This window comes from Rhinatrema bivittatum, chromosome 2 (genome assembly GCF_901001135.1).
Source record: "Rhinatrema bivittatum chromosome 2, aRhiBiv1.1, whole genome shotgun sequence".
NCBI classification, from domain to species: domain Eukaryota; kingdom Metazoa; phylum Chordata; class Amphibia; order Gymnophiona; family Rhinatrematidae; genus Rhinatrema; species Rhinatrema bivittatum.
This window is the reverse complement of record NC_042616.1, coordinates 813,156,431-813,171,369: the sequence shown is the minus strand read 5'-3', so window position 1 is coordinate 813,171,369 and position 14,939 is coordinate 813,156,431. Positions and strand designations below refer to the sequence as shown.

General features: G+C 50.5%; 1 protein-coding gene across 4 annotated transcripts in view; it reads right to left on the bottom strand.

Moving 5' to 3' along the window:
* GPT (glutamic--pyruvic transaminase) overlaps positions 1 to 14,939 on the bottom strand; it is a 152,828-nt gene that overhangs the window by 81,966 nt on the left and 55,923 nt on the right. For 2 of the 4 annotated variants that reach the window (XM_029592248.1, XM_029592249.1), the window contains exon 2: positions 13,565 to 13,736. In XM_029592248.1, the coding sequence (XP_029448108.1) occupies positions 13,565 to 13,699 (135 nt within the window). In that variant the 5' untranslated portion in view covers positions 13,700 to 13,736. Of the gene's footprint in view, positions 1 to 13,564; positions 14,007 to 14,185; positions 14,332 to 14,939 lie in introns of those variants that run through there. The other 2 variants (XM_029592251.1, XM_029592247.1) reach the window with 2 other exon arrangements.

The window sequence follows — 14,939 nt, the reverse complement described above, 5'->3', positions numbered from 1 at the left end:
AATGAGAGACTGTTATTTAGGTATATCCTTAAGGTTTTATAAAAGAGACAGCTATTAAGGCCTTAAGGATCCCGAGCTAAATTCGCTTCCTGCGACTTCAAGGGCAGAAGTTAAAAAAAAAAATTCCACGGGAATAGATCATGGGAGCAGACATTTCTGCGCCGCAGGCTGCCGGACCTTTGCTGCAACCAGGGGAAAAGTCCCGCCGGACTTTCAGAAGCCGATTCTCCCCTCTCAGAGATTGCAAAGAACGAAGGCCGCCATCTCTAAAGCGCGCGAGCCTGCCTGGTTTATCAGACTTCCTGGTTGCTTTTAGCCTGTTCCATAACTCTGGCCCCAAATCCCATCACAGAGCGGGATGCTAACACCTTCAAAAGTGTGGCAAAAACTAAGGGAAAGAAATCAAACTGCAACACGCTGGTCATTAATAGAATTCGACAATGATCTATAAAGAATACAAAGGTCCCAGGAGCTTTCTCTTTTCAATTTTACCAGACCTGAAAGGATGGCAAAACCCATTAAATAGGATCACAGGGAGATGGGGCTTGAAGGAAACTTGAAAGATCTGCTAAGAAGTGAGACACAGAGTGCAAGTGGCAAACTTGCCCCTTTCCAAGTGAAGAAAAAAGGAGTCGCAAATCACCTGAACCAGATGGTATGCACCCAGGGGTTCTAATGGGACATAGCATGGATTTATCCAAGGGAAGTCTTGCCTCACAAATCTACTTCATTTTTTGAAGGGGTTAATAAACATGTGGATAAAGGTGAACCAATAGATGTGGTGTATTTGGATTTTCAGAAGGCATTTGACAAAGTTCCTCATGAGAGGCTTCAAGGTAAAGTAAAAAGTCATGGGATAGGAGATGATGTTTTTTCGTGCATTACAAACTGGTTAAAAGACAGGAAACAGAGAGTAGGATTAAATGGTCAATTTTCTCAGTGGAAAAGGGTAAACAGTGGAGTGCCTCAGGGATCTGTACTTGGACTGGAGCTTTTCTATATATTTATAAATGATCTGGAAAGAAATACGACGAGTGAGGTAATCAGATTTGCAGATGATACAAAATTATTCAGAGTAGTTAAATCACAAGCGGATTGTGATAAATTGCAGGAGGACTTTGCAAGACTGGAAGATTGGGCATCCAAATGGCAGATGAAATTTAATGTGGATAAGTGCAAGGTGTTGCATATAGGGAAAAATAACCCTTGCTGTAGTTACACAATATTAGGTACCATATTAGGAGCTACCAGGAAAAAGATCTAGGCAACATAGTAGATAATACTTTGAAATTGTCGGCTCAGTGTGCTGTGATGGTCAAAAAGGCAAACAATGTTAGGAATTATTAGGGAGGGTTGGTGAATAAAATGGAAAATGTCATAATGCCTCTGTATCGCTCCATGGTGAAACTGCACTCTTGAGTACTGTGTACAATTCTGGGCACCACATCTCAAAAAAAATATAGTTGCACTGGAGAAGGAACAGAGAAGGCCAACCAAAATGATAAAGGGGATTAAACAGCTCCCCTATGAGGAAAGACTAAAGAGGTTAGGGCTCTTCAGCTTGGAGAAGAGACTGCTGAGGGGGGATATGATAGAGGTCTTTAAGATCATGAGAGGTCTAGAATGAGTAGATGTGACTCGGTTATTTGCACTTTTGGTTAATAGAAGGACTAGGGGGCATTCCATGAAGTTAGCATGTGGCACATTTAAGACTAATCGGTTTGGATAAGTTCTTGGAGGAGAAGTCCATTAACTGCTATTAATCACGTTGACTTAGGGAATGGCCACTGCTATTACTGGCATCAGTAGCATGGGATCTACTTAGCATTTGGGTACTTGCCAGTTACTTGTAGCCTGGATTGGCCACTGTTGAAAACAGGATGCTGGACTTGATGGACCTTTGATCTGACCCAGTATGGTAATGTCTTATGTTCTTATGAGGGGTCGGGGACTATTCATTTATTTATTTATAACTTTTATATACCGGAGTTCAACTAACAAAGTTAATTATCACTTCGTTTACATTACAACCAGCAAAAATAACAGAGACAAAGTCTTGTTTTACAATAAACAGGGTTTATTGTAAAACAATATTGTAAAGCAGGGCAAAATATAAAAAAAATCTAAATAAATAAACTCTCCCATGCAGAGTATTGTTGTGATTAAGCAACACTTTAGTGTGGACAGGTCATTTGCTGTGATCAATGGGTTCAGTTTTGCAGAATCGGACAGTTTTAAGTAATTTTATTTTTCTTGGTTTTTCGTATCTTGCCTTAACTCAGCAGTTCCATGTAATTTTCATTTTTTAACAATGTTTCTGACAGTTGAAATTGCTAGCTGGAAGTTTGTTTTCTTATATAGGCTTCAGCTGCTTTGTAAGAGTTTTATATCTTCATTTTCAAGTACTCAGAGGAGCCCATGGTTCTTGAAAATAGACAGAACAACAATTACAACCTGAAAGGTTAGAAGGGTCGGAGTATATATTCAGCCATGGAATTGTTTTCATCTGACTATCTGAAGGTCTAATGAGTCAATCAACTTTTTGGGCCTTATTAACTACTTAAAAAAAAATAAGTAGCAATGGATCAACTGGAAGAGTGGCCAAACTTTTACACATGCCACAGTCACCATTTTATTATTTTCAGTCTGCTAAAAACCAGTAAATGAATAGTAATTTTACACTGAAACTTGCAGACAGATGTCGTGTTTAACTTTGTCACACTAATGGAAGGTGCTGACCTCCCTCAACCCTCCGCAGGGAGACATTTTGGGGTATTGTTGTCTTGCTGAGCACCATCCACAGATAAGTGTGATTTCTTACTTTATCCCCTGAAGCACTCTCTTGTGCATGAAATTTCGGCTGATGTCAGGATTGTGTTTTTAGGATTTAATTTTGAACATTATGGATTAAGTAGTTTTATTTGCAACATAAAGACATAATCTTTTTGGCATAGGTGATTAAAAAAAAAAGATTGGGAGTGGTCTGTAGACCACTCCCAATCTTGTTTTTTGTTCTTTGTAAAGGCCATGCCTAATTGATATTTATTGTTCTAAGTTATCTGTAAACCGATACGACGTGCAAACGGTTGTCGGTATATAAAATCTTTACAATAAATAAAAAATAAATATACGTGTCACTGGCTTGCTGATACCCCTCACAAATAATCTACGTTGAAAGCAGTGTGGTTAAAACTTGGTTAATATCTTCCTTCTTTGTTTTTGGCAGTGTTTAACTTTGCACCGTAAAAAGGCTGAATCTGCTTCTGTTCACTTACAGATCCACTGAAACGTACAATCTGATGAGGGCAGCCTAGGCGTCTGCACCCAACAGTATGGGTCGGGATGCGTGACATCCTAGGATACGAAACGTGCTCAGAGAAAGTCCACTGAAGGACCTGTTCAATAGATACTTGGAGACAGGAGTGGTTCCCATGGGACTGGAAAACTAAAGGCCGGTTAGTGAAAAAATTGCTCGTGGGAAAATGAATGGAGACTCCACTGAAGAAAGGATATGGTGACAGGGCCAGCTTTTGGGTAGGGTGGGCAGGATGGTTTACCCAGGGAGCTGTATCATGAAGGCCACCGCTGGACCATGGTCACAGTCAACTCAGGCAGCACAGACCCAGACCCAGAGCCAGACCCGACCCCATTGGGAGAGTGGGAGGAGCAGTATTTGCCCCTGCTGGCGCTGCCAGCCTTCCTTCCCATTCGTGCAGGCTTTGCAAGCATATTCATCAATCGTGGACCAGCATTTTCTGGTGTGGAAGATGATGGGGGAGGTGCTAAGTAGGGGGTAAGAAGCAGAAGTGAGGATGCAAAAGGAGGGGACAAGAGTCAAAGAGTGGATGCTGGGATTAAGGGGGGAGATGCCCCTAAGAACATAAGAAATGCCATACTGGGTCAGACCAAGGGTCCATCAAGCCCAGCATCCTGTTCCCAACAGTGACCAATCCAGGCCACAAGAACCTGGCAAGTACCCAAACACTAAGAAGATCCCATGCTACTGATGCAATTAATAGCAGTGGCTATTCCCTAAGTCAACTTGATTAATAGCCGTTAATGGACTTCTCCTCCAGAAACTTATCCAAACCCTTTTTAAACCCAGCTACACTGATTGCCTTAATCACATCCTCTGGCAATGAATTCCAGAGCTGCTGCTCAGCTGTAGAGAAAACGTACACCCTCGCCTCTGCTCATTCATTCATGGCAAGTATCATTTGGGGGAAGGGGCTGCCAGCAACGATGTTCACCCAGGGCACCATTTACCGTAGAGCCAGCCCCGGAGAGTGAAGCATCTGCACTCCAGTGGCCTGCAAGGTCCCAAGCAGCACGGTCTAATTCGAGGCAGATCGTGTCAGACGAATGGGACTTATTATTTGATGAGGTGACTAGAGAATTAGATCAAGGGTAGGAACTTGATGTGGTAAAGGCTTTGACACTGGCCCACCTGGGAGGCTCGTGAATACAAAGAGAAGCATGGGGGTGGTTCCCAAGATGCTGGGCTGGATTAGAAGCTGCTTGAGGGACAGAGGGCGGTGGTAAATGGAACTCCCTCTGAGGAGAGAAGGGTGACCAGTGGAGTGCCTCGGGGATCGGCTCTGCTCAATATCTTTGCGAGTGATATTGCGAAAGGCTGGAAGGAAAAGTTTTTGTCTTTTCTGCACATGGCACTAAGATCTGCAACAGCGGGGGAAACCCCTAGATAGGGAAGAGGGAGTGAGACCTTGAAACAAAGAAAGCTTGAGGAGTGGTCAAATGTTCGGCAGTTAAGATTCAAAGCAGAAAAACAGTGCAGAGTGGAGTATTTTGGGTGCAAAAAAATAGGAGGAGGGGGTGGGGAGGGGAGGCGGAGATGCTGATGTGCACTGATCAGGAGAGAGACCTTGGGGAGAGAGTGTCAGAAGATCCCAAAGTTGCAAAACGTTGGGACGAGACAATGGCTAAGGCCGGAGGTGATAATGCCCCTATGATAATGCCCCTTGGTGAGGTCCCCCCCCCCCCCCCCCAGGTATCTGAGAAAGAACAGAGAGAGGCAAGAGGTGGGCCAGAGAAAGGCAACCAGAAGGCATAACACGAGACTAACCTAGAGGAGTGGGGGGTATGGGATACAGAGCTGTAAATTCCTGAAAGATACGAGCTCACAAATAAAGCCTTTCCAAAGGAAAGCAAGCTGTGGAGCTAGATGTCACAGTGTGAATCTACAAAGAGGAAGGCTCAGGAACAGCAGGAAATCTTTCTTCACAGAAAGGGTGGGGGATATATGGAAGGCCCTCCTAGAACAGGTAATGGAAACAAAGACAATAGCAGAATTTTAATAAGTGTGGGAAAAACACAGAACATCCCTTATTGGCAAGAAGATGGAAACAAAATACTACAGCAACCTGCACGGAGCGGCAGTTACTACCCTTAACAGAAGGCATGGGGGTAACCTGCATGGAGCGGCAGTTACTACCCTTAACAGAAGGCATGGGGGTAACCTGCATGGAGTGGCAGTTACTACCCTTAACAGAAGGCATGAGGGTAACCTGCATGGAGCGGCAGTTACTACCCTTAACAGAAGGCATGGGGGTGACCTGCACGGAGCGGCAGTTACTACCCTTAACAGAAGGCATGGGGGTAACCTGCACGGAGCGGCAGTTACTACCCTTAACAGAAGGCATGGGGGTAACCTGCACGGAGTGGCAGTTACTACCCTTAACAGAAGGCATGAGGGTAACCTGCATGGAGCGGCAGTTACTACCCTTAACAGAAGGCATGGGGGTAACCTGCACGGAGCGGCAGTTACTACCCTTAACAGAAGGCATGGGGGTAACCTGCACGGAGCGGCAGTTACTACCCTTAACAGAAGGCATGGGGGTAACCTGCACGGAGCGGCAGTTACTACCCTTAACAGACGGCATGGGGGTAACCTGCATGGAGCGGCAGTTACTACCCTTACTTAACATAAGGCATGGGGGTAACCTGCACGGAGCGGCAGTTACTACCCTTAACAGAAGGCATGGGGGTAACCTGCACGGAGCGGCAGTTACTACCCTTAACAGAAGGCATGGGGGTAACCTGCACGGAGCGGCAGTTACTACCCTTAACAGACGGCATGGGGGTAACCTGCACGGAGCGGCAGTTACTACCCTTAACAGACGGCATGGGGGTAACCTGCATGGAGCGGCAGTTACTACCCTTAACAGAAGGCATGGGGGTAACCTGCACGGAGCGGCAGTTACTACCCTTAACAGAAGGCATGGGGGTAACCTGCACGGAGCGGCAGTTACTACCCTTAACAGAAGGCTTGGGGTAACCTGCACGGAGCGGCAGTTACTGCCCTTAAAAGAAGGCATGGGGGTAACCTGCACGGAGCGGCAGTCACTGCCCTTAAAAGAAGGCATGGGGGTAACCTGCATGGAGCAGCAGTTACTACCCTTAACAGAAGGCTTGGGGGTAACCTGCATGGAGCGGCAGTTACTACCCTTAACAGAAGGCATGGGGGTAACCTGCATGGAGCGGCAGTTACTACCCTTAACAGAAGGCTTGGGGTAACCTGCACGGAGCAGCAGTTACTACCCTTAACAGAAGGCATGGGGGTAACCTGCATGGAGCAGCAGTTACTACCCTTAACAGAAGGCTTGGGGGTAACCTGCATGGAGTGGCAGTTACTACCCTTAACAGAAGGCATGGGGGTAACCTGCATGGAGCGGCAGTTACTACCCTTAACAGAAGGCTTGGGGGTAACCTGCATGGAGCAGCAGTTACTACCCTTAACAGAAGGCATGGGGGTAACCTGCATGGAGCGGCAGTTACTACCCTTAACAGAAGGCTTGGGGTAACCTGCACGGAGCGGCAGTCACTGCCCTTAAAAGAAGGCATGGGGGTAACCTGCACGGAGCGGCAGTCACTGCCCTTAACATAAGGCATGGGAATAACCTGCGTGGAGCGGCAGTTACTACCCTTAACATAAGGCATGGGGGTAACCTGCATGGAGCGGCAGTTACTGCCCTTAACAGAAGGCATGGAGGTGACCTGCATGGAGCGGCAGTTACTACCCTTAACAGAAGGCATGGGGGTAACCTGCATGGAGTGGCAGTTACTACCCTTAACAGAAGGCTTGGGGGTAACCTGCATGGAGTGGCAGTTACTACCCTTAACAGAAGGCATGGGGGTAACCTGCACGGAGCAGCACTTACTACCCTTAACAGAAGGCTTGGGGGTAACCTGCATGGAGCGGCAGTTACTGCCCTTAACAGAAGGCATGGAGGTGACCTGCATGGAGCGGCAGTTACTACCCTTAACAGAAGGCATGGGGGTAACCTGCATGGAGTGGCAGTTACTACCCTTAACAGAAGGCTTGGGGGTAACCTGCATGGAGTGGCAGTTATTACCCTTAACAGAAGGCATGGGGGTAACCTGCACGGAGCGGCAGTTACTACCCTTAACAGAAGGCATGGGGGTAACCTGCACGGAGCGGCAGTTACTACCCTTAACAGAAGGCTTGGGGGTAACCTGCACGGAGCGGCAGTCACTACCCTTAACATAAGGCATGGGAATAACCTGCGTGGAGCGGCAGTTACTACCCTTAACATAAGGCATGGGGGTAACCTGCATGGAGCGGCAGTTACTGCCCTTAACAGAAGGCATGGAGGTGACCTGCATGGAGCGGCAGTTACTACCCTTAACAGAAGGCATGGGGGTAACCTGCATGGAGTGGCAGTTACTACCCTTAACAGAAGGCTTGGGGGTAACCTGCATGGAGCGGCAGTCACTACCCTTAACAGAAGGCATGGGGGTAACCTGCATGGAGCGGCAGTCACTACCCTTATAAGAAAGCAAGGGGTAACCTGCACGGAGCGGCAGTTACTACCCTTATAAGAAAGCAAGGGGTAACCTGCACGGAGCAGCCGTTGCTACCCTTAGCAGAAGGCTTGGGGATAACCTGGATGGAGCGGCAGTTACAATACTAATCACCTTGCTGGGCAGACTGGCAGGACCTTTAGTCTTTTTTTCCTGTCATTTACTACGTTACTCTGTTAGATTCCAGTCCATCATGAATTTATTTCTAGACTGAGGTTTTTCAGTCCACGTTATTGCAATTTTGCCAGCCCCAGAGAAACAGTTTTCATGGGCTCAGTTGGATATGAATCCTAATCCATGGGATCTGAAATCCTCTAGACCCTGGCAGCAGCGTCCCTGGAACCAAAGGGACATGGCCCTGGTTTCTGGAGAAAGAGTAGCAGGTTCTCCGCTCTGCCCGGCATCACGTTCAGCTCAGTGCACGTCCAGGGGCCTTACACCAAGTGCTCTGTCTCATTGCCATGAAGAATGCCTTACAACACCTTCTGGGAAACTGTGCATGCAATCATCCACAGCACAAACATTTCTACTGTGTTTCTTTCAGAAGTCCCAAGAAAGGTTTCCTGGAAACTGGAACGCAAAGGAATGGAATTAGCACTTGTTTGAATGTTATGAGCGGCAGCACCAATCGGCCAGCCATCAATCCCAGCTAATTCAAGCCCAGATCTCTAATATTTCCACAAATGTTTCTAAAATTTCTAAGAGACATCTCTCTGAACTAGCAAGGGGTGAGGTGCACCACAGCATGGAATGCTTCAGACACGAATTCAAGACTCGTCCCACCAGCATTTCTCGCTCTCTCTGACCCCTGCATAAGTCACTGTCTCCCTGTGTCTCAGTTCTAATCCCAGCTCTGTCACTGACTCTCTGTGTGACCCTGGGGGAGTCACTTTATCCCCCTGTGCCTCAGTTCTAATCCCAGCTCTGTCACTGACTCTGTGTGACCCTGGGTGAGTCACTTTATCCCCCTGTGCCTCAGTTCTAATCCCAGCTCTGTCACTGACTCTCTGTGTGACCCTGGGTGAGTCACTTTATTCCCCTGTGCCTCAGTTCTAATCCCAGCTCTGTCACTGACTCTCTGTGTGACCCTGGGTGAGTCACTTTATCCCCCTGTGCCTCAGTTCTAATCCCAGCCCTGTCACTGACTCTGTGTGACCCTGGGTGAGTCACTTTATCTCCCTGTGCCTCAGTTCTAATCCCAGCTCTGTCACTGACTCTGTGTGACCCTGGGTGAGTCACTTTATCCCCCTGTGCCTCAGTTCTAATCCCAGCTCTGTCACTGACTCTCTGTGTGACCCTGGGTGAGTCACTTTATCCCCCTGTGCCTCAGTTCTAATCCCAGCTCTGTCACTGACTCTGTGTGACCCTGGGTGAGTCACTTTATCTCCCTGTGTCTCAGTTCTAATCCCAGCTCTGTCACTGACTCTGTGTGACCCTGGGTGAGTCACTTTATCCCCCTGTGCCTCAGTTCTAATCCCAGCTCTGTCACTGACTCTGTGTGACCCTGGGTGAGTCACTTTATCCCCCTGTGCCTCAGTTCTAATCCCAGCTCTGTCACTGACTCTCTGTGTGACCCTGGGTGAGTCACTTTATCCCCCTGTGCCTCAGTTCTAATCCCAGCTCTGTCACTGACTCTCTGTGTGACCCTGGGGGAGTCACTTTATCCCCCTGTGCCTCAGTTCTAATCCCAGCTCTGTCACTGACTCTGTGTGACCCTGGGTGAGTCACTTTATCCCCCTGTGCCTCAGTTCTAATCCCAGCTCTGTCACTGACTCTCTGTGTGACCCTGGGTGAGTCACTTTATCCCCTGTGCCTCAGTTCTAATCCCAGCTCTGTCACTGACTCTCTGTGTGACCCTGGGTGAGTCACTTTATCCCCCTGTGCCTCAGTTCTAATCCCAGCACTGTCACTGACTCTCTGTGTGACCCTGGGTGAGTCACTTTATCCCCCTGTGTCTCAGTTCTAATCCCAGCTCTGTCACTGACTCTCTGTGTGACCCTGGGTGAGTCACTTTATCCCCCTGTGCCTCAGTTCTAATCCCAGCTCTGTCACTGACTCTGTGTGACCCTGGGTGAGTCACTTTATCCCCCTGTGCCTCAGTTCTAATCCCAGCTCTGTCACTGACTCTGTGTGACCCTGGGTGAGTCACTTTATCCCCTGTGCCTCAGTTCTAATCCCAGCTCTGTCACTGACTCTGTGTGACCCTGGGTGAGTCACTTTATCCCCTGTGCCTCAGTTCTAATCCCAGCTCTGTCACTGACTCTCTGTGTGACCCTGGGTGAGTCACTTTATCCCCCTGTGCCTCAGTTCTAATCCCAGCTCTGTCACTGACTCTGTGTGACCCTGGGTGAGTCACTTTATCCCCCTGTGCCTCAGTTCTAATCCCAGCTCTGTCACTGACTCTCTGTGTGACCCTGGCTGAGTCACTTTATCCCCCTGTGCCTCAGTTCTAATCCCAGCCCTGTCGCTGTCCATCTCACAGCGTGCTTCAGAGTATCCCACTGTCACTGGGTAATGAGCATAGCGCTGTTTTCTTTCCCCTTGGGATGCTGTCTTGCAGTCTGGATGGAAGGCCATTTGCTGGAGGTCCTGGAGGAAGGTGTTTCCGAGAAGCCCGAGTTTCACTGGGCATGGGTGAAAGTTACTGCTAAATCTCAGTTTTTCCTGTCATTCTGGGCTCAAGGTAACAGAGCCTGTAGACGTCTGTGCTCTTTCTCTGCCCCAAACGAAGTAAAACCATTTCAGGGCAACGTTACTTGTTTTGTTGCTCTTATTCCTAGGTGCCCTTTCTTCTGCCTTACTTTTGCTCAGGTTACTGGGGGAGCAGCGTCCTGACTGTTGTCCTGCCAGAGCGATGCAACACCACACCGGTCGTCCTGCACTTTGGTAATCATACAAGAACGGGGCCCCTGGTGGCAGTGGATACAGTTAAACACGCACAGCAGGACCCTCGAGTGTGAGGAAGCTAAGGAGCAGGGCCTTCAGGGTCACTGAAAGTAGGGGAGACAGAAGACACAGCTCAGAGCCTCCCTGGGTGCAGGGGGCAAGGTGTCCCTGGGTGTAGGGGTTATAGAGCACACAGCTGTCAGTGGCCCTGAGCATGGGGATGTGGGTGGAGTGGGGCCCATGCCACTCGCGTCAGAAGAAGAGGGAGACCGCCAGGCCACGAGCGGTGGAAGACATTGAAGAGAGTGGCCGATTAGCCATAGGCAGCTGAAGAGGGAGAGGGCCAGAATGATGGCACGTGAGCCTACGTGATTGAGAGAGGAAGGGGTATATGTGTGTGCGTGTGAGTAAGAGATCGGGAGCTTCCATGTATTTGTTAGAGACTGGGAGAGTGTGTGTGTGCATGTGAGTAAGAGATCGGGAGCTTGCATGTATTTGTTAGAGACTGGGAGAGTGTGTGTGTGCATGTGAGTAAGAGATTGGGAGCTTGCATGTATTTGTTAGAGACTGGGAGAGTGTGTGTGTGCATGTGAGTAAGAGATCGGGAGCTTGCATGTATTTGTAAGAGACTGGGAGTGTGTGTGTGAGTGTGTGTCTGTATATGAGTAAGAGATCAGGAGCTTCCATGTATTTGTTAGAGACTGGGAGACTGTGTGTGTGCATGTGAGTAAGAGATTGGGAGCTTCCATGTATTTGTTAGAGACTGGGAGAGTGTGTGTATGCATGTGAGTAAGAGATCGGGAGCTTGCATGTATTTGTAAGAGACTGGGAGTGTGTGTGTGAGTGTGTGTCTGTATATGAGTAAGAGATCAGGAGCTTCCATGTATTTGTTAGAGACTGGGAGACTGTGTGTGTGCATGTGAGTAAGAGATCGGGAGCTTGCATGTATTTGTTAGAGACTGGGAGAGTGCGTGTGTGCATGTGAGTAAGAGATTGGGAGCTTGCATGTATTTGTAAGAGACTGGAGTGTGTGTGTGCGTGTGTGTGTGTGAAAGCATGAGGGTGCGTGTGTGAGAGAGGGAGCCTGTGTGAAGGGGTGTGTATGTGTGAGGGAGAGACAAATGGAGGCAGCCTGTATGGAGGGGTGTCAGAGAGTGTGTGCAAGACGGAGAGAGCCTGTGTGAGGGAGAGGGGAACCAGCGATCACTGGGGGGGATGGAGAGGGAACCTTGGGGGAGGATGCCAAAGGAAGTAACTACCCTGGGTGCCAAAATCTTTAGGTTTGCCAGAGGCGTGGGGGATAGAGAGCAGAGAGCGTGCAGGGGCCCGAGGTCTGGAGGGTAAGGGTCTGGATATGGGAGACAGAGCTAGCAGAGCAGGGAGAGCTGAATGATAGGAGTGGGAGCCAGGGAGCTGCGGGGGACGTCCACAGCTGGCAGGACCTGTTGGGAAGCACAGAGTGCACATCTGGGGGCAGATATGGATGGGGGGGAGCACTGCTGCTGGATAAGGGAGACAGCGTTGCTGAATGATAGGAGTGGGAGTCAGGGAGCTGCGGGGGACGTCCACAGCTGGCAGGACCTGTTGGGAAGCACAGAGTGCACATCTGGGGGCAGATAATGGATGGGGGGGAGCACTGCTGCTGGATAAGGGAGACAGCGTTGCTGAATGATAGGAGTGGGAGCCAGGGAGCTGCGGGGGACGTCCACAGCTGGCAGGACCTGTTGGGAAGCACAGGGTGCACATCTGGGGGCAGATAATGGATATGGGGGGGGGGGGGGAGGGAGCACTGCTGCTGGATAAGGGAGACAGCGTTGCTGAATGATAGGAGTGGGAGCCAGGGAGCTGCGGGGGAAGTCCACAGCTGGCAGGACCTGTTGGGAAGCACAGGGTGCACATCTGGGGGCAGAACTGGTAGGATCTGGGGGCAGATACTGGATATGGGGGGGGGGGGGGAGCACTGCTGCTGGATAAGGGAGACAGCGTTGCTGAATGATAGGAGTGGGAGCCAGGGAGCTGCGGGGGATGTCCACAGCTGGCAGGACCTGTTGGGAAGCACAGAGTGCACATCTGGGGGCAGATAATGGATGGGGGGGAGCACTGCTGCTGGATAAGGGAGACAGCGTTACTGAATGATAGGAGTGGGAGCCAGGGAGCTGCGGGGGACGTCCACAGCTGGCAGGACCTGTTAGGAAGCAGAGAGTGCACATCTGGGGGCAGATAATGGATGGGGGGGAGCACTGCTGCTGGATAAGGGAGACAGCGTTACTGAATGATAGGAGTGGGAGCCAGGGAGCTGCGGGGGACGTCCACAGCTGGCAGGACCTGTTAGGAAGCAGAGAGTGCACATCTGGGGGCAGATAATGGATATGGGGGGGGGGGGAGCACTGCTGTTGGATAAGGGAGACAGCGTTGCTGAATGATAGGAGTGGGAGCCAGGGAGCTGCGGGGGACGTCCACAGCTGGCAGGACCTGTTGGGAAGCACAGGGTGCACATCTGGGGGCAGATAATGGATGGGGGGGGGGGGGGGAGGGAGCACTGCTGCTGGATAAGGGAGACAGCGTTGCTGAATGATAGGAGTGGGAGCCAGGGAGCTGCGGGGGAAGTCCACAGCTGGCAGGACCTGTTGGGAAGCACAGGGTGCACATCTGGGGGCAGATAATGGGTGGGGGGGGGGGGCGCTGCTGCTGGAGCTCTCTCTCTCTCTGTATCAGGGGAGATGTTTTATCAGAAAGCTGTCCCTCTTACCGGAGGATGCTGCCTGGGTGCCCGGTGTTAAGCAGCAGGGACTGCAGGGACTGCAGGGACTGCGGGACCCCCCCCCGGTCCCCTTACCTTCTCCAGCTCCTTCTCCAGCTCCATGGCCCGGGTGACGATGGGGCCCCGCACCGCGTACTCCACCTTCCTCACGCAGGGGTTCATGCTCTCCAGGGTCAGCACCTTCTCCCGCCTGGGCACCCCGTTCTCCATCTCTGCGGGCAGCGAGCCCCGCGCCTCGGAGAGCGCCCTGCAAGGCAAGGAAGGGGGAGAGCTGAGAGCCCGCCGGCCGGGGGAGCCCCAAAGTGCCCTGCAGCTGCTCAGCACGCGCATCCCGGGCTGGGAGCCGCCGGGAGGGGGGAGGATAGACGGGCAGATAAATCTACATCCGCGCGCAGCAAACTTTAAAAGCCGCCGCAGACTCAGCGTGGGAGGCGGAGAGCAGGAAGCGGAGGAGAAAGTCCAGCTCTGCGGGAGGAGGCAGAGGGACCTCTCCCCCCTCCCCACCCTGCAGCTGCTGCGCTGAGCTTAACCTGGGATCTCCCGTGCGCCGCCTCTCTCTCTCTCTCACCCCCCACACACTTTATTCTCTCCTCCCACTTTCCAAATAAAAGCCCTGGCAATGTACCCAAGTTCTCTCCACAGGTTTCTCTCCTCTCCCCCATCTGCTGGAGGAGGGGAGGGGAGGAGGGAGCTAACCTGCCGGGTTTGCGGATCCGAAGCCCGAAAGCTGCCTCCAGCCGGGTCACTGCTCCGACCGAAGGAGACAGGGAAGGGGGGGGGGAGAGCGCTCGATCGCTTTTTAAAGAGCAGGCGGGGCTCGTCCCTCGCCTCCCCGGTGGTTCCCTCCCCGCTCCGCGGCGCTCGGCATTGTTCTGCCAGCCCCGGGACTCTGCGGGAGCGCGGGGAGTGCGTCCTTTGCACTCTCCTGTGGGCTCCCCTCTCTTGTCACTGGATCTGTCCGGTCAAGCTCCACGTGCTCGGCCCCCCCCCCCCCCCCAGGGCCGGCTAGGGGCTTGACCTCAGCCATAATCTGCAGGACAATTATATATGGGACAAGGGAAGAGGGAGCAGCGCTGGAGGTGCCGGAGATCACAGCGCAGCTCCAGGCACCAGCTGAGAGTTACTACTACTACTACTACTGCAACTACTATTACACTTTTATATAGCAAGGCCTGGTATTACTAATGCTACTATTAAACATTTGTATAGCAAGTCCCAGTAGTAGTTTACTATTACTACTATTAAATATGTATAAAGCAAGTCCCAATATTACTATTACTAAAATTAAATATATAGCAAGTCCCTATAGTACTACTACTACTACTATTAAACATTTATATAGCAAGTCCCGGTATTACTACTACTACAACAACTATTAAATATTTATATAGCAAGTTCCAATATAATTAATATTTATATTGCAAGTCCCTAAAGTACTACTACTACTACT